This window comes from Motacilla alba, chromosome Z (genome assembly GCF_015832195.1).
Source record: "Motacilla alba alba isolate MOTALB_02 chromosome Z, Motacilla_alba_V1.0_pri, whole genome shotgun sequence".
NCBI classification, from domain to species: domain Eukaryota; kingdom Metazoa; phylum Chordata; class Aves; order Passeriformes; family Motacillidae; genus Motacilla; species Motacilla alba.
The window spans coordinates 10,678,819-10,698,009 of NC_052046.1; the positions used below are offsets into that span (position 1 = coordinate 10,678,819).

The following is a 19,191-nucleotide window of genomic DNA, read 5'->3' on the forward strand; positions in this document are numbered from 1 at the left end:
GTTCTATCTCTTAGCCACTTGTAATTTGTCCACCTGAAAAAGATTTTAGGAGACTTGCAAATATTAATATTATAAAATAAATGCCCTTTATATTACTAAACATTGTATTTCTACAAAAGATCCTACATATATTGTTAAATGTATCTGTTTCATAAATATTTTTGCCAATATTTATGCTGTTTATACTTTACTTTCAGACAACAAATTAACTATCCAGATCTAGGCCTGATTCTCTCTTTAAGTTCTTATTTACTACACCTTCCCATTTTCATATTTTAACAAATAGATTAAAACATTTGCATTGTTTTTGAAGCTCATACATTTGTGGTGAAATAGCCCAGTGACATTCTCTCAACCATCCTTCACCGCTACATAACCACATATTTGAAAGATATATAAAACGTCCTTTTTTTTTTCCCCTGAACCTTTGGCTCATAGCACTTAAGTCCATGGAGAATGAGGTGCCCTGATATCCATCTGGGCACATTTTAGACACTCTAAACTCCCCAATCACTGCTGCAGATGAAGAGAAGGCAGCTATTCCAGGAGGCAGAAATGGTGTTGGGTCCTCTGCAGGCAGCAGAAGTCCAAGGCAAGACCTGACCTGTGATTTACTCTGTCCAAAATAAGGATGTTACGCCAGAATTTCTTGAAAATATTAAATGTGGTAACAAACATCTTGCTTAAACTGGATGAGTTCACTGGTATACCAGTATGCCTAAGGTTACCAAACACACCTAAGGCCTTGGGACTGGCCACTCTGGGAGTCCACAGCCACCATGAGATTGTGCTGAAAGATAGTAACTTTCCTAAATGAAAATATTATTATTAGAGAACAACAGCAGGAGAGGAGGGAAAGATGGTTGCAGAGCAAAAGTCAAGCCTGAATATGACATATTTTTGTTAGAGGTGTCTGTAGCTTCTGAGCCACTGAGCTGAGGCTTCCCTTGGGACAGCTGCAGGTTCTCCTGCAGTTCAAGTCTGATACAACCACCTCAGAATCTCTTCTACTTTTCTTTTTGCCCCTCCCCTGTGAAACCAGGCAGTGGTGAACCCGATTTTTATTTTATTTTAGTTTCTTTCACAAAGAGTACTCCCAATCACTGATCCATCCTTGATTGAACATCTGTGTCCGGGGGAATGGTAGCCAGGTATCCCTGGGTTCTGGAGTGAGTCCAGAGAAGGGCAAAGGAGCTGGGAAAGGATCTGGAGCACAAGTGTGATGAGGAGCAGCTGAGGGAGCTGGGGGTGTTTGGAGAAAAGGAGGCTCAGAGGAGACCTGATTGCTCCCTACAACTCCCTGACAGGAGCGTGTAGCTGGGTGGGAATCCACCTCTTCTTCCAGGCAACAACTGACAGAACAAGAGGACCCTCTTCAGCTGTGCCATAGAAGGTTTAGGCTGGACATAAGGAGAATTTCTCCACAGAAAGGGCGATTCGACACTGGAATAGGCTGTCCGGGGGATGGTGGAGTCACCGTCTCTGGAGATGTTCAGGCAAAGCCTGGACATGGCACTTAGCCCCCGTGGTCTACTTGACAACGTGGCGCTCGGTCACAGGTCCGACTCGCTGATCTCGGGAATCTTTTCCAACTTAAATCGATTCTCTGATTCTTCCCGCCACAGCGAGCAGAGCGCGGCTGTGCTAGCGCCGAGCCGCGCTCGCCGCCCTCACGGCCGCAGACACAGCACGGGCCACGTCCAGCCGCCGCAGCCCGTGACAGGCCCCCTTCGCTCGCACCACCCCAGGGCGGCCCGGGACAGCCCCACCACACCGCTCGGCTCCACCACCCCGCTCCCGCTGGGGCCGGGCCGGCGCGGCCGCCCCGGGTTGCATCAGCCGCGGGCCGAGCGGCGCCTGCGCCGGGCCGCGCCCGCCCCTTCCCGGGCGGCTCCGCGGCCATGGCGGGCGCTGACAGCCAGGTGGGCTCCGCAGCGCGGGCGGGCGGCAGGAGGCCGGCGCGGGGAGCTGGGCCTCTTCCCCAGCATTTCCCCAGCTCCGGGGGGCGGTGGGGTGTGCCCCAAGGAAAAGGAGCGGGGAGCTGCGGCACGCGGGACGAGGAGGTCGGGTCTTTTCCGCGGTGTGTGGGGCAGAGGGGAGTTAAAGCGCCTTAGGTGTGAGGGACTGTCGGGGCATGACTAAACGGTGCTCGCCCTCCGCAGGTGGACGCTGGGGAAAAGAAAGCAGACTGCGGGAAGAAGAAGATGAAGGAAGGGGCTGGCGATGGAGGGCGGTCGGAGGTGAGCAGCCCCTGGGCCACGGGGGTGGGAGGATGCGAAATCCTCGTTGCTGCCCCGCTGGCATTGCTACAATTTGTCCTTCTGGTGTATTTTATCAGGCGTTACAGTTACACCTCCGATAGTGTGCCTTGTAGTGCCGTTGTTGGTTTCTTACATTAAGTTGCATTGATGAGAGCAGGTCAGATTCCCATAGCTGGGTTAGGTTATGCTTTTCCCTGTGCCTCTTTGCAGCGGGAAGCAGGCAGCAGATCGCCGAGGTGAAGAAAGCCTGCTCAAGGTGCTTCTGTCTTCGTGGTGGGTAAACACAGATCCCTCTGAGTCCACGCATAGCCAGCTGCTAGTCAGCAGCGGTGCTGAGCCAAGTGCATGGCTGTGCCCGGGCGGATAGACGTCATTACACGTGTTTAAACTGCAGTCAGTTCCTGTCTGAGTGGCTCAGACTAGGGTGCTCGCTCAGCTTTTTGACCTAATAAGAAAAGTCTTTTTTTTACGTTGAGCTTACTTTTTTTTCCTAGTTGGCTTTTGTCCTTGTGTAGTTTATTAGGTGGTGTAGTTGTTTGGTAACATAAGTGGTTTATTGAACAGGTGCACAGTGGTACAGATTTCATTAAGCTGAAGCCTTGTGGTATTATGACATAATTAATGCTATATAATCTGAAATGATGGTTAATGATTATTTGTTATATGTAGCACACAGATATCATCACATAGTTGCTTATGAAAAGTATATCTGTTGTGTTGGCATTCTTGATGTGATGTGCTGACAGATTAATAATCAGATTAATCATTTTCCTTTGTCTTTACTATATACAGCTAAATCCCTGGCCTGCCTTTATCAATGAGCGTTTGGAGATGTACAATAAACTTAAGGCTGAACATGATGCCCTCCTTGCAGAAAGAGCTGCAAATGACAGTAAACCCATTAAAGTTACATTACCTGATGGCAAGCAGGTTGATGCTGAATCTTGGAAGACTACTCCTTATCAAATTGCTTGTGGAATTAGGTATGTTCTGTAATGCTACACAATCATTTTCAGACAGTGAGTTTAAGGGGATGGATATAATGTATAATTAATTTCTTTGTTATTTATCTCAAGTCTTCTCAAAGCATCTTGTATGCAATGAACTGAAGGTAACTAGCAAGGTTTTAGTTTTGGAGTGCAGTTTTCTTTTGCCTTATAAAGATGCAGTTTCTGACATGAAATAAGAATAAAACGGAGGTATTTTAGACACATTTTAATAGTGTGTTTTTCCATCCAAGTACGGCTGTTGCATTAAGAACTGATTTGCTAATAAATTACCAGATGGAATGTTAGCACTGCAAACCAGTTTGCGTTGACTTGAGGAATATGACTGCTGGGTGATGTTTCAATTGATTACAGAGAAATTTAACAATATGAGTATTCTTCCCTTTATTTGCATGGAGATATCTATTAAAAAGAGCTTTGCACGTCTCCAGGTTACTCATAACTGCTGTGGAGTATTTTTGAATCATACACAGTGAACACTCTGACAGTTAACATTGCAAAGATTGGGTGATTCCTGAAGGTGAAATGCCTCTTTTTAATTTTTTTTTCCCCGTCCATAATAAGGTGCCATGTCATTGGAACCTCCTTTGCTTCTGTGATTTGGGATCATGAAAAGAGTATTTTGCCTTGTGGATACAAACAGTAAAGCTACTATGTCAAAAATTGTATTTGGTAGCTTTTGAGAGAGTGGTTCGCTCTTATATTGCCAGAGGATTGTGAAGTCAGGTTTGTTCTTGGAGGATAAATACGTGTGAAGGTCAAGCATATAGCACAGTTTTCTTCCCATATCCCTACAATACAAGTAGGATTTTTCATGAATATTCAGGGCTGGCTAAACTGGTCATTTATTTAGAATTTATTTATGACATTATATCCACTCTGAGCACTCTAAAGTCTCATTCAAACTGGAGGTCAAATTTGGGGAACTTCTGCTTGCTGATTTCAAAATACACTGTACTTTCTTATAATTGTACTTCTGTGTTTGTTCTGTAGTCAGGGATTAGCTGACAACACGGTTATTGCCAAAGTGAACAAGGTGGTTTGGGATCTAGACCGTCCTTTGGAGGAGGATTGTTCCTTGGAGCTGCTGAAGTTTGAAGATGAAGAGGCTCAAGCAGTGAGTATCTTTTACAAAAATATTTTTTATTTCAGGTTTACATTTAACTCAGCGTCATGCAGTTATTTAAATATTTACTGTGTTCAGAAGATGAAGAAAACAGATTTGTGATTTAGGTACATCTGCATTTCCATATAGCTCCTTACCAGAGGAATTGTGGTACTACAGGTAATGTACATTCTGCTGTGTACTTGTAGCCAAGTCTGCTTGCAGTTGCTGTAGTTCTTGTTATAAATTTGTATTTTCAGCCTTCATGTTAATGTAAAGTAGGTCTTTTGAACTGACATTTTCAGCACTGATTTTGGGAACAAAACTGAGTACAAAAATACTTCTTATGTAGAATCATAAAAGTGTTGAGTAGACTGCTCTTTTTCTTTGTGTATGCAAGAGTATCTACTTTTTTATTTTGGCTACTCAATCAGATAAATGTGCCCAGCCAGTAAATTTGTGATTAGATTCTTTAGAAAAAAAGATCAGTTGGTACAAGAAACTGTCAGTCAAACTCATTGTCACAGAAGTCTTACATTCAAACCTAGGGTTTTCATATTGGCTAAATGACAGTTCCCAATCTATGATTTCAATTTCTGCTAACCAGCAGACTAACTCTTAAAAGATTTGGTTTTGTCAAAACCTCGGGTGTTCTACAAGATGGGCTGTGCAGGATTTCTTATGCATAAGATTCCTGGATTAGAACCACAGCCTTATGTTGAAAGCACATCTTTTGGTCATGATGCAGATCTGATTGATGAAAGTTCATAGAAAAAAATGGTTTCTGAATTAGTATCTTGACTTCTTGAGAAGAGTTAAATCATGTCAGCAACAGTTGAAAATAAGAATTGTTTGCTACCACAATGTAAAGTTTCCATTTGCAAAGTTTTCCAGTGGAAATGCTTGTTTTTGGAAACATTGATGCTGAGGATGTGAGTGCTTCTGGGCAGGTCACTTCTGTTCTGCACACTGCTCTAATGTGGGATGTGCCTCAAGTATCCTTGAAAGCAAAGGTTTTAAATGAAACAATTAGAAATGCATTGTGTGTATCCAAGACTGATCCCTTGTTTTTTTACTTCTGTTAGGTCTACTGGCACTCAAGTGCTCACATAATGGGTGAAGCTATGGAACGAATCTATGGTGGCTGTTTGTGCTATGGCCCACCAATAGAAAATGGATTTTATTATGACATGTTTCTTGAGGAAGGGTAGGTTTTGTATTTTTCTTTATTTAGGAGCTGGGGGTGGGTGGCAGTCACAGCAAAATTTCTGCTGTGTGCTTGTTCCTAGAATAAAGTCATATGTACTCCTGCAGATGGCTTTGGTTTTTTTGCAGGAATCCAGCCATAGGTTGGTGCATTGCACCAGGATCACGAATTGCAAATGAAAGCAAAAATTACTCACCTCTCTTTGTGTGTTTATTTTAGGGGTGTATCAAGTAATGATTTCTCTGCTTTGGAAACATTATGCAAAAAGATAATGAAGGAAAAACAAGCCTTTGAAAGACTGGAAGTTAAGAAGGAAACACTGCTTGAAATGTTTAAGGTGGGCTGTTACAGAAGGTCTTTTCTAGCTTCGGGCAAGTATTTGTAACTTCAGGGCATGTGTTATTAGTGGTAGAAGAAAGTATATCAAATGAACTTTTTAAGTTAATATGTTCTTAGAAACTCATTTATGATACTAAACAAAAAAAATATAAAAGAAAAAGTAATTTTTAGGTTCTTGGAAGTAGGCATTCTGATTTTCTGAAACTGTGAGAATTCTCATTCTTTGCTGGGGTGATCTGACTAAATTTGGTGAAGCCACATTGTTTATTTACTTCCCAGAAGTCTAAGTTTGCAACATATTATGTATGCAGTTATGTTGTGTTACCTTGTCTGTGGTGATACTTTGTGATATCACCAGGAATGTGATAGCATTCCTGAGGTAGGCATTAATAAGTGTTCACTGTTTGGACATCAGGAGAATCATGGCATCATTCAGGTTGGGAGGTACCTCTGTAGGTGTCCATTCCAGTCTCACGCACGGGACATGGGGTGAGACATGGGGATGCTGAGGCCAGTTTCCTGGCCTTGTCCAGTTGGGCCTTCAAAACTCCAAGGATAGAGATTGCACATGCTGCTCTCTGGGCACCTTGCTCCACTACTGTCTCTACTCCTGTCTCTTTTACAGGCCTGTTTTGATCCAACATAGCATCAGGTTTGCAAATAATTTAAACTGTTGTCCGCTTCTCTTTTTTTAACAAGGAATTAACATAGTATGTGTGCTGCTTTTCTTCTTAGTATAATAAATTCAAGTGTCGCATCCTGAATGAGAAAGTCAATACCCCAACTACTACAGTATACAGGTAATTATGCATGGATCATAATACTACTGCTAGGTTTATGGTTCTAGGATTAAATATACCAAATAAATTTTCCTTTTCTTAGGTGTGGTCCCCTGATAGATTTATGCAGAGGTCCTCATGTCAGACATACTGGCAAGATAAAGACCATAAAAATTCATAAGGTAAGTGCCGGAACTGTCCTACACAGATGTTTTCACTGCAACCCTTCAGATGCATAGCTGCCTGTAGGCTTAGCCAGGAATGTACTGTGAAACTGTACATTCCTGGCTAAGGAATTCCAGGTTACTCTGTAACCTGGCCAAAAACTTGGTGTTACAGATTGTGAAAGAGTTCTATGCTAGAATGATATTCACATGGTGTGAAGCCCAACTAGGTGTCCAGGGCCTGCACTTCCAGTACAGGAGTGTGAGTTTGGTTTAAAGTTTGGCTGAACTGTGTAAATTAGAATTTATAGTTTCTGCTTAGCTGATGTTTATAGCTATTTGTGAATAAACAGAATAGGATAGCTACAAAGCAGATAGCTTTTTAAAAAGACAAGAGCCTGAAACCATTTTTACTTACTGTATTTACCTTTAAGGATTTTTCCAATCAGTGCTCTGAATGTCACATTTAAAATCTCCTTATGACTTAGTTGTTCCACAGTAATCATTTATTAATAATTGTATGCCTTTTCATAGCAGGCAGAAGTAGTAAAATGTGGAGGCTTCTCCCTTTCTTCAATGTTTCATTTCTTTTTACATTCAGAATTCTTCTACCTATTGGGAAGGCAAGGCCGATATGGAATCCCTCCAGAGGATCTATGGAATTTCATTCCCAGATACAAAAATGCTGAAGGAGTGGGAGAAATTCCAGGAGGAGGCTAAAAGCAGAGATCACAGAAAAATTGGGCGGGTGAGAGAGCTCTTGTAGTAATGTATTCTAAAAGCACTGAGTGGATATAAGCCCTTAATTGAAAGCGTCTTGAAGATAGCCTATGCTTGCTGCCACAACCAAGGTGTGACACAATTTTATTTTTAGTTGGGTTGTGAAGTCAACTGCTTTTCTCAGGAGCATCAAAGTCCTAAAATAAATAACTTTTTTATTCTTTCAACACAATGACATCCTTATTGCACACATTGATCAGAACAGAATATAAAGACTTGGGTCTGCAACTCATGAATGCTTCAGTCTGCAGCCACTGCTCATTCCTGCACAGTTTGCTGCAGCTTGTTCGCACAGTTCTTTCCTTCTGCATGATTTCAGAATTTGCAGTATACAGCTGTGGTTTTTGGTTGGCTGGTTTTTGGGTTTGTTTTTTCATATGGAAACCCCTGTCAGTTAAACTGTTATTTCTGAACAGGATTAAAATGTCTGCTGCTAGTACATTATGATAAAAATTCTGAAGAATTCTCCATATGCAGATCTCAGGTGTGTGCACAGTTTGTAACAGCATTAACCAGCTGTAGTTCACACATTCAGTTTATGTGCAGATAATTAGGAGAGCTGCAGAAGCAGAACTAAACACTGACAAGTAAATGTGCAGAGGGAACTGTGAGGGCACAGTTGGGAGTTAAGTGTAAAGTTTTGGCACATCAGTAATGAGTGAAGCAGGAAACTGAAAAATTTCCTTCCTGTGTAACTGCTGACATAAAAATACTAGTGAAAATGCATCTGGTGTATTGGATATGGCTTTTTTCCCCATGTTTTTCTTTTTGAAACTCTTGTTAGTGATGACCAGTCTGTAGCAATCCATTTGTGAATGTTAAGTGAAAAAGGTAAAGTGCAAATACTAAGTTCTTAAAGTATTATTTTCCCGCAGGACCAAGAACTATTTTTCTTTCATGAGCTCAGCCCTGGTAGCTGTTTTTTCTTGCCAAAAGGAGCTTACATTTATAACACATTAATTGAATTTATACGGGTAAGTAATATCCTTTGGAAATCTTGTAGCAGAAATTGCATGATTTTAAAAAAATACGTAACAGCATGCTATGTTTAACAGTATTAATAGCCCTTCATTTCTAGTTATCTTTTAGTTGTGTAAGCCATGGAACTAAAGTAACCTTGTTTCTTTGAATTGGTCTTGTCACAATGTCTGTGAAGTTATGTTTTATCAGTACTTTATACCTGCAGTTAAAGCTGTCATAAAGGTGCTTTGTTGTAGGAATTCTTCGACATCTAATAGTAGAGCTAAGCTCACACTTCTGCTGTTGCATTGATGCATTGTTTATATACATATTATATACATATTCCTACATATTTGAAAATATATGTAGGAAAAGAATTCTGATCTTCCTGCTGTGAGATTTGAAGTCTGTGTTATTACTGTAGATTTGGGCTGCAGTGTAATATATCTAGGGTCATGAAGTAATTAGAGACTGCTGCATTGCTTGCAGGGAGGAAACTTGTTCTTCTTGCTTACTTTCTACTAGGGAAATTTTTTGGAGGAATGGTGATGGAAGGGAGGTATCCTGGCATGTCCAGCTTCAAGTTGTGTCTTCCTCTGTTCCCTTCCTAAGGGAACTTTCGAATGGCATTACTTTTATTTTTTTTGGCTGCAGATTGAAGCCGGTACTTACCTTTGTTTTCTTTATTATTTATTTTGTATACTGTGCCTGTTCTAGAGTGAGTATCGAAAACGTGGATTCCAAGAGGTTGTCACTCCAAATGTTTTCAACAGCAAACTGTGGATGACTTCAGGGCACTGGCAGCATTACAGTGAGAATATGTTTTCCTTTGAAGTGGAGAAAGAAATCTTTGCTCTGAAGCCTATGAACTGTCCAGGACACTGGTAAATACATAGCAAATTGAGTTTACCAGAGATTGTGCTGATTGAAAAAAAACCCAAACGAAACCCACTCTGCATCCTTTGCCTGAGTAATTATAAAAATGGCTACCTTCATTATTCATTCTGTCAGGAATGATGTAATTTTATGTCTTGCTGTGTACATGCTGTCTTCACTTGAGACATTGAGAAATGTCATGTCATTTGACCATCATTGGAGTGACCCCATCATTACTGGAGCATTGTCAGTTTTGTGGCAGTTTGGCCATTCAGCTTTTAAAGCTCAGTTTTAGGAGCTGTTTTATCTCCTTTCTGTGAAGAGGGGATGGCCTACCAGCTGTTGAAGGAGATTGTTTTCCTGACAAATCTATATGAGACTGATGGCTCTGTCCAGATAACACTGATGGCCTTAGGGGCATGTGCTTCATCACTGGCTGCTTCTCCCTGACTGTTCTTTGCAGAATTTTGGTTCTGAATGAGCTTCAAGTAATAAACTTTTCCTTCAGCCTTATGTTTGACCATCGGCCGAGGTCGTGGCGCGAGCTGCCATTGCGGTTGGCAGATTTTGGTGTCTTGCATCGCAACGAGCTGTCGGGAGCTCTCACAGGACTCACCCGAGTACGTCGGTTCCAGCAGGACGATGCTCACATCTTCTGTGCTATAGAGCAGGTGGGAGCTATTGCTAAACGAAATTGGGTATTAAAATCAGGTAAACTGAAATTTCCATATTTGAAACATGATTTCTATTATCACCAAGATTGAAGATGAGATAAAGAGCTGTCTGGAGTTCTTGCGTACCGTGTATGATGTCTTTGGATTTTCATTTAAACTGAATCTCTCCACTCGTCCTGAAAAGTACCTGGGAGATATTGAAGTGTGGAATCAAGCTGAAAAGGTAAAACAGTAATCTTATTCTTTTCTCTGATGTAAAGCAGCATCTTCTGTAAGAGCTTATTGCCTTCTGAGAGGTAGATTGAAGCTGGGCTGGGCATGAGCAATATAGCTTTGATAACTGCCTTCAGTTCAGTCTGCCTGCTGTAAATAATTTGCTGTGAGTACAGAGGTAGTCTCCATGTAAGCATCAATTTAACTCTTTCTCCTTGTCTTTTTTTGATAATTAAAAAGGAGGAAGAGAATCAGTTCTGGCAGCCCCTGTAATAAGACTTAAAGCCAAAGCCATCTTCTAAAACTGAGGCTGAAAGGGGTGGGGTTGGCCACTGCAGGTGCAGTACTGGGGAGAAAATAAGGCAGGAATAGACATTTGGTGTACCAGCCAGGGTAGATGTAATCTCAGCATTAACTACAAACTTTGAATTTAGTATAGAAAGTTCTTGTATCTTAGCTTATGCTTGTTCAGCCTCTTCCAAAATGAGTGCATTAATTTTGCGTGTTTAAATTCAGATAAATTTTTTTCTTTTTTCTTTTTTCTTTTTTTTTTTTTTTTGCTGGTGCTCTTCCAAAACTTACTGAGAAGTAGTGAGAATTTGGTAGGGTCACCTATTTGTAGGAGCAGGCTGACCTGAAACTGTAATGTGTAAAGAAACACTGAGTGTGTGTGTCCTTTTTCTCCAGCAACTTGAAAACAGCCTCAATGCTTTTGGTGAGAAATGGGAGTTAAACCCTGGTGATGGAGCTTTTTATGGACCTAAGGTTAGTGTGTTGCTAAGCCCTTGCTGGATTTGGTTTTTAACTCTGGGTAAGGCAAAAGGCTGGGATGAGGAAGAAGGGATTTTTTTTTTTTATGTTAGCCCATTTTAAGATGCTGTCTGACTGAAATTCGCTCTTTTTCCAGATATATAAACTCTAATATACTTGAAAGAGAAATAATCTTCTATGATCCTGGTTTTCACATAGTTTTAACTGCTTTAAGACTCAGTTAATTAAACATGAATAAACTATTTGTCTGCTGCTCAAACAGCTGACAGGTGGGTGACATAAACACAAGGTGGCACTGTATGACCTGTTTTAGCAGAGCAACTTCTGCATTGCAAATAATCCTTTCAGCAGTAAGTGAATCCTAAGTCAGGAGAAAAAGTAAACTCACTGGTTGAACAAATTTTTATTCCTTTAACTGCACAGTTTTGAAGTTGCATTGAGTTACTGGTAGGTTTTGTTAGTTTAAGAATCCCCATGCATTGATTGTTGGAATTTGTGGGGTTTCTTAAGAACAGTCTCCTCAGTTTAGACAGATTAAATAGGGCTTTTTAGAAACTTTGTTGTTATCCTTGCACGTAAGGACACAGAGTAGTATGAAATGGCTTTTAAATCTTTCCCTAATATGCTTACACTACATTTATATTTGTGTTCTCATCTAGTAAGCTGGTTCTGATTTCTGTATTTGTATGCCAGTTGAATCAGTTTTGATTTGTGTAGCTTTTTAGGTAAAATGTGTCACAGCAGCTCATATTTAGTAATTTCCATATTTGATTGAAGGAAGACAAATATACAGGAACCTTTGTTAACATAATTAATCTTACACTTGCTCTTCATACAGTCTGGATTTGAAATTAAATTAGGTTGTAAATAATGTATTTTGATTAGAAGCTCTTTGGTGACTAGCTGAATGATGATAAATTGTATTCTAGATGCAAAATTGAAAGACATTTAGATCTTGAGTTGTTAAAATACTGATCTGTTTGTTTATTACACAAATTAAAATAAGGTGTACTGCCTTAATATATAGCCTGATACTTACTCACCATTTCACCAGTATATGAGCATTGTAATAAATAAATAATGTCAGGACACTACAAGTCTACTCTTTTCTGTAAGTCTTTTTGTCTAAGTTGTATCATTAGTGTACTCAGAATTTAGGTGTTAGATACAAAAGAAAGAACAGGCTTGACTTGTAGGTCAGAACAAGTGTCACTGATTGATAAGGAGCTCCTGCTGGTTAGTGGACTGTTTAACAGATTTTTGTCCCTTGTTCATGCCCTGAATTTGTAACACAAGCTACAAAGTCTTCAAATACTGTATAATAAAGAAGTGCAAATTTGCCACTTTGAGGCTGAAGAAATCTTATTTGTGGGGAGACATGTTCAGTTCTGCATTTATGTTCTGCTGTACTCACTCAGTGAAAAGGCCCATGAAAGTTCCAGACTTTCATACTCACACCCTATTTTAGCTCTAACATTTTTTGCATGAGAACCCACAAATCCCTAATGAAAGCTGAAGTAAAACTATGCTGTTTAAACTGCATAGAATTTCTCTACATTGAGTGAAACTTTCCATCTCAAAACAGTGAACTTGCTTTCAGAGAGGAATGCTTGTCTCTTAACTGTAAAAGTTTATGTCTTTTTGTTCTTCAGATTGACATTCAGATTAAGGATGCCATTGGCCGCTACCACCAATGTGCTACAATTCAGCTTGACTTCCAGTTGCCAGTCAGATTTAACCTCACCTTTGTCAGGTAAGCACAAAGGCTGGTGGTTTTAGTTTCTGTGTAATCTAACTTCAGTGACACTTTTCTTGATGCATAAGGTTGCATCAAGAAAAAAAGCCTTACAAAAGCATTTCTTTACAGCCACGACGGCAATGACAAGACAAGACCAGTTATCATTCACCGGGCTATCCTGGGATCTGTGGAGAGAATGATTGCCATTCTAACTGAGAACTATGGAGGCAAATGGTAATGTTGAAAAGTTATTACTCCAGTTCAAGCAACTACTCTTCATGTAGGAGAAAAATTAGCCCCAAGTACTGGAGAGTCAAGAGGGTCTGTTTGTTCCACTTGCTTGCTAGGGCGACATGTCTAGGAATACCACAGGGCAGTTTCTTCTGAACTGTGTTGAAATTACTCAAGTTATGGTAGATTCTACATGACACTGCCAGTGCAGGTGCAGCATAGAGCTAGTCTGCCCACAGCATATGCATTCCAGCTGCTTTTGCAGCAGGACCATCTTGTAGAGAGTCATTTATGTTGGTGGTCTGCTTTACCTGTTTTAATACCCAGTGGGAGTGACTCCTTTGATTATGACAAGACTCAAAAGTAAAGGTTTTCCTGTGCTTAGTTAGTAATGAGCTCAATCAGTTAGGCTTTGCTGTCTGCCATAAAACACAACAGCAATCTTCCAGTCGGCAACTGCTCGTGCCCACGCTGCAATCCTTTTAGACAGTCAGTTATTTTGGGGAAGTAATTGTAATGAATATAGGGCTCTCATCACCTCTGAACCCAATCTGTGCAGCTGGCTTTAAGAGTCTCTTGTGTAGATTTTATTCCTCTCTGTAAATAGTACTTTTTGTACTGAAAAAAACAATGAAAGCTATATAAACTTGTCTTGTTTGTTTATTGAAGGCCACTCTGGCTGTCCCCACAGCAAGTAATGGTGGTACCAGTGGGACCAGCATGTGATGAGTATGCTCAAAAGGTGATGTATATGGTTACAGGGCTTTGATTTCAGTATATTGTATTGATCTGAAATACTTATTCATTAATGTTTAATAGTAGTTATTTCAGAGACGTATTCCAAGTCTTTACATATTACATTGAGTCATTTTTTTATATCATAGTGACAATTAGCTGCTGAAGTTGTAGATCTCTTAAAGATAACCTGAGTTAGATTTTGGGTATGTGAATAATAAATGTTGATCTTTGAGAGACTTTTATTTTTGGAAAACTTGGTTTTTCTCTTGCTCAGATCTGTCTTACCCTTCAGGTTCTAGTCCCCCATGGCCATGTGCCTCTTGCAGAGCATAAAGATGAAAATGAGTCTTTGCATATTTAGCATCCAGCACACCTCTGCCTGTAGTTCTTTCAAGCGCATTATATATAAATAAAATAGTTTGCAAATTTTTTTTTTAAAATCTCTTCTAATCAGTAAGCTTCATTATCTGTTGCCTATTACAATATCAAACTCAAGTCACTACTGAGCCCAAACATTAGATGTTCACATCACTGCTTACTTATTTATTGTGTATATAGTTGCATGATACCTGACATACTTTAATTTCTCAGATGGGCTCATCTCCAAAGTCTGAACCCATTACAGTGCCTTTGTTTTCGGGTTCAGATAATCTGAAATGGTTTAAATCTACAAGTCATGAATAGTTCATGGTCATGAATATCCAGTAGTGACAGTTCTGATATTTTTTCCTTAGGTCAGGCAGCACTTCCATGATGCTGGATTTATGGCAGATGTTGATGTAGATCCTGGGTGCACACTGAACAAGAAGATCAGAAACGCTCAGCTTGCACAGTATAACTTTATTCTGGGTAATGTATTAGTTACCTTGTATTGGCTGACCCTTTTGTACAGGGTTTGATAATTCTGTGAGCAAGGCAGAGAGTTGTAATCAGTGTTTTAGGTCAATTTGTCCCTGAAAGTCTCTCCTGCAGAGAACCTCTCCTGCTGATACCATAGGCATTCTTGGTTTGGATAGCTGTCCCTGAAGGGATATCACTGTGACCCAAGGCATTATTGATACTTTTTGCTGTCTTCTGGTCAGCAGTATGGGGAGAGATGGGAAGTCTCTTGTCCTTTATCAGTCAGATTTTAAGTGATTTTCCATCCTCCCAATAATTTATGCTCTTGCTTCTACTTTAGCAAAAGAAGTGTGTTGCCATTGCATTCAGCTGTGGTACACTTCTGAACTAGGCATGCATGCATAAGAGAAGCCTCTTTCAGAGAGAGTGATGCGGGAAAAATTAGAAACTCATCCTGAAGTACATGATTTGAAGCAGCATGTTTGTCCTGTTGTGTGAATTGGGGATCTAGCATTGGCCTTAAAACCATCTGGGATCCATTAAGAGTAGAAGGAGCCTTTGACAGAGAAACTCTACCCCCCAAGTAATTGACAGAATTGTGAAGAAGCAGTTAATTCCTTTGCCTCTTGGTTGTTTCTAGTTGTTGGTGAAAAGGAGAAGGCAAGTGGAACAGTGAACATCCGCACCCGAGACAACAAGGTGCATGGGGAAAGAACCATTGCAGACACTGTGGAGAGGCTGCTGCAGCTGAAATGCTCTCGTTCCAGACAAGCTGAAGAAGAATTTTAACACCATCTGCTCTACCTGGCATATAAAGAATTTGTAGTTTTCCTAATTTAGTTAACCAGAGTTTTTGTTCTGAGCCAGATTTTAAGAATATTTCACATTTGGGCCTCTTGCTCATTTTAACGGGGATCTTTCTTTAGTCAAAAATGCCTCTTTTTGTATAAAAAAATCAAGTTCTTCAAAAGCATTGAAGTAAAGTTTCCTGGCTTTTAACCACTGACATATGAAGCAAGATGAAATGACTTTCTGTGACTGCAAGGGAAGATTGAAACATTAATCAGGGATATCTCTGGCATTCTGCCTGCCCTGTTAAGAATAACATACATTTTGATAACATATTTTTCATGCCAGTTTAACGATAGACCTCAGGCTTAAGAACCCACATACTAACCATGTGCTGCTGCAGAAGCTTCTGGAGTGTCTCCATGAGCAAAGAAGGCGATACCTTGCCATCTAGTCTCATGGTATCTTACCAACTGTGAATATATTGACTCTCCAGAGCTCCCAGTCACATGAACAGGGACATGAACAGAGGCCTCCTGCTTCCATAGTGGTTGTTACCCCTGGAAGTGTCTCAGCTCCTGAAGTGAGGCTTTCCTGACTCCACAGTGAGGCCCTGTGCCACAGAGCACAGGGCTGCTAACCAAAGCCTACTGTGCCCCTTTTCAAAGGCAGTCTCTGAAATGTGCTGGCTCTGCAGGTGAGGTCCTCAGAGCTGTAGAAAGGGGATAATGCTGTCTGGAAAAAGCAGGGCAGAGTAGGGCCAAAGCAGCAGCTGAGGAAACCAGTAGTGTTAGGAACACAGGATGTTTCTGTTCTTGTCTCTTAAGCTGTCATTACAGTAAGGGCATGTGTCACACAGAAACAAGAATGTACTAAGGTAGTGATTATTTCTTTAAAACAAATGCTACTTTTCACTTTAATACAGTCCCATCCAGGCTTCCTTCCCAAGCCTCTAGTCCAAGGTATCACTTAATTAGCAGCTCTTCCTGTCTCACTGCTGAGGGCTCTCATCTATTGATTCTGGGTTTGGTTTGGGGTTTTCCTCTACATCTGGCGAACAAGAGGCAAATGTCTGTCACTGACAAAAAATAAAATCTTGGTCTGAGGGTTTTTTGCATCTTTTTTATTTTATTAATCTGAACTAACTTGAACAGTTTCAAAAGGTGGTTGATAACAGTTCATTTAAAAAGAAAAAAATGCTATTGCTACAGCCTAAGCAAAGATCAGACAAGTCTGTGAGGACAGGTTTGAGCTCGCTCACCTTTTGAAAGCCTCCATGTCTTGCCATTTCTATTATTGTCTGGGCAGAAGCATTTAATCCTGCGTTTTCTCACCTCTTTTACTCAGGGGTGATGGTCACATCTAATCAGCATTTGAACACTTAGTGAATTCAGACTCAGCAGACTCTAACCCCAGCAATTTTCCACAAAATCTATTTCATCCCACTTTCATTCATGGAGATTAAAGGTTCCATCTAACTGCTGTGGGGAAAAGAGGGGGAAATTGATTTTTCCCTGCCTTGCTGCTTTCAGAGTTACTTTTGTGAGGGTTATTTTCTGTATTTTGCACCTGCTTTTCTTTGCTGAGAAGTGACTGCTGCCCATGCAGTCACTGCAGTGGAAGCAGATGTCAGCTACCCCTGGAGCAGCAAGACTTCATCAGCTGGTGAAGCAAACCTAGTGTAGGTACCAGTGACCCAGGGTGAAGGAGGCACTAGCTCTGTTTCTCTCTAGAAACTGTGCTTCATCTTGCCTTTCCACTGTGTATTTGTTGATTTTCAGAGAGCTCTCCTTTCCTTTTGTGAGGAGCCCTGGGCACACCGAACTGCCCAGTTGTGTAATGAGAAGCTGGTACTGTAAAGCAGCTTCTTATGGCACAACAGGTGTCAGTTTGGAGAGGCTGTCCCTCTACAGCAACCTCATTTGCTGAGATTGTGCTCTTAAGTACCAGCAGAACAGTGGATATGTACTAAGTGCATATGTTTCTAGAAACACCGGCCAAGGTAGGGTTCAGCACAGCACAGAGCCCCCGTGGGGTGGTGACAGGACTGAGATGTCTGCTTCCAGATCAGGTCAGCACAGTTCAGCTGTGGATGTGCACAGAAATAAAGCTGGCTCTGAGGCTGTGCTCCCCCAGCCCTTTCCCTGCTCGAGCAGCAGACTTCAGCAGTGCTCCTGATGGCTGCCTCTGGCTTACAGACAGCACCACAGGAGTTAAGGGCCGTAAATCTTCCTCAGCAGCTGAGGGCTAGTTGGGCACGTGCCAACCCAAGAAACATCTGGTATGCAAATATTACTGTGAGTCAGTTGTCTTATTCCATAAATAGTTGACAGCTGAGGGCCTGATGGGCTCTCCTTTATGGCAATGGGCTGCATGCCAGCATGTCCCCTTCAGTAAGGACTTTGCTCAAGGTTCATCCTTGAGGCTGGGGGAATCCTTGCCACAACCGATTTTCAGCAAGTGATTAACAGCATGCTAAACTTTGAAACATTGCCTAAGTGGTAAAAAAGATGGATTGTGCACGTGTAATCCTTTAGACAGAAGCTGTTGACTGGGACTAAGCCTAAATCTAGCTGCGCCTAGACTCCCCTCAGAAAGGAATGTTGAATGCCTGGGACTCCTCCCTGAACCTCATGACTCAATGGCATTAAGGTCTCCTTACAACAATTTTGCCTGATCCTGTTCTCTATGCAGTGAAAATGAAGTGTACCTTGACACTGAATCTTGTTAAAACACTGTTGCATTTACAGACAAACTTCATTAAATCACAGTTTTACATTGATAAACACATTGCTATTTCTTGGTTACAAGTCAAGTGCAGTACTTCATCTATAGCACTGGCCTGGCACAAGCAGCATGGTTGAACCTTGGTTCAACCAGAATTCCTCTGAACAGTGGCTTTAGCATAAGCCCCCACAAAGTACTGTGTGTGTCTCCTAAGGCAGGATAATGAAGCTTGGCTGTCAGAGTTTGATGGTGGGACCACTTGTCAAGCAGGAAAGAAGCTCTTAAATAATACATTCCAGGGTTTGAGAAGGCTGAAACCCACCTCTCCAGTTTGGCAGAGCCTGCTCTGATAACCAGCATTAGGTAAGAGAAATTCAAGTCATTTGCAATTTTTTTTTTCACTCTGTATATCCCTAGGAAAGTTTTCTTGGGCATTTCCTGTGGAATATTTGGTAAGGTATGTCTCCAACTCAGCTTTACTTCACAGCAAATTCTGTTTGACAGAATCATTATATGCTGAGTTGAAAGGGACCCACAAGAATCTAAGAAGTTCAACTCCTGGCCTTGCACAGGACGATCCCCAAAAAGCAGACCTGAGAGCGTTGCCAAATGCTTCTTGAGCTGTCAGGCTTGCTGCTGTGACCACTTCTCTGGGGAGCCTGTTGCAGCGCCCAGCCTCCCTTTAGATGAAGACTCTTTTCCTAATATCCGGCCTAAACCTCCCCAACACATTTTCCAGCCATTCCCTTGGATCCTGTCAGTGGTCACCACAGAGCAGAGTTCAGTGCCTGCCCCTCCTCTTCCCCTCATGAGGGAGTTGTAACTGCAGTGAGGTCTCCACTCAGTCTCCTCTTGTCCAGGCTGAACAAAGCAAGTGACCTTGGCCACTCCTGGTATGGCATTCCATCCAGACCCTTCCCCATCCTCATTGCCCTCTTTTGGGCACTCTAATAGTTTCATGTCTTTCTTACACTGGGGCACCCAAAGCTGCC

At 41.4% G+C, this 19,191-nt stretch overlaps 1 protein-coding gene across 3 annotated transcripts; it reads left to right on the plus strand.

The window, feature by feature from the left end:
• The first annotated feature begins 1,844 nt into the window (after positions 1–1,844).
• TARS1 (threonyl-tRNA synthetase 1) lies at positions 1,845–16,582 on the plus strand. Of its 3 annotated transcripts, none has more exons than XM_038125052.1 (19): positions 1,845–1,922; positions 2,163–2,240; positions 3,054–3,244; positions 4,262–4,385; positions 5,459–5,580; positions 5,800–5,917; positions 6,655–6,719; positions 6,802–6,880; positions 7,464–7,610; positions 8,518–8,616; positions 9,320–9,486; positions 9,987–10,149; positions 10,238–10,375; positions 11,053–11,130; positions 12,789–12,889; positions 13,004–13,108; positions 13,775–13,847; positions 14,578–14,692; positions 15,324–16,582. In XM_038125052.1, exons 1-19 carry the CDS (start codon positions 1,902–1,904, stop codon positions 15,470–15,472), a joined length of 2,133 nt encoding a protein of 710 aa, XP_037980980.1. In that variant the 5' UTR covers positions 1,845–1,901; the 3' UTR covers positions 15,473–16,582. The 3 variants fall into 3 exon arrangements, with proteins under 3 accessions (XP_037980980.1, XP_037980982.1, XP_037980983.1); XM_038125054.1 differs by lacking the exon at positions 1,845–1,922 and adding an exon at positions 1,937–2,063; XM_038125055.1 differs by lacking the exons at positions 1,845–1,922; positions 2,163–2,240 and adding an exon at positions 2,328–2,534.
• The last annotated feature ends 2,609 nt before the right edge of the window (positions 16,583–19,191 follow it).

Coding starts and splice junctions, on each gene's coding strand:
- TARS1 (XM_038125052.1), top strand. CDS start 1,902: ATGGCGGGCGCTGACAGCCAG. Junction 3,245..4,261: donor CAAATTGCTTGTGGAATTAG/GTATGTTCTGTA, acceptor TTTGTTCTGTAG/TCAGGGATTAGCTGACAACA. Junction 14,693..15,323: donor ACAGTATAACTTTATTCTGG/GTAATGTATTAG, acceptor GGTTGTTTCTAG/TTGTTGGTGAAAAGGAGAAG.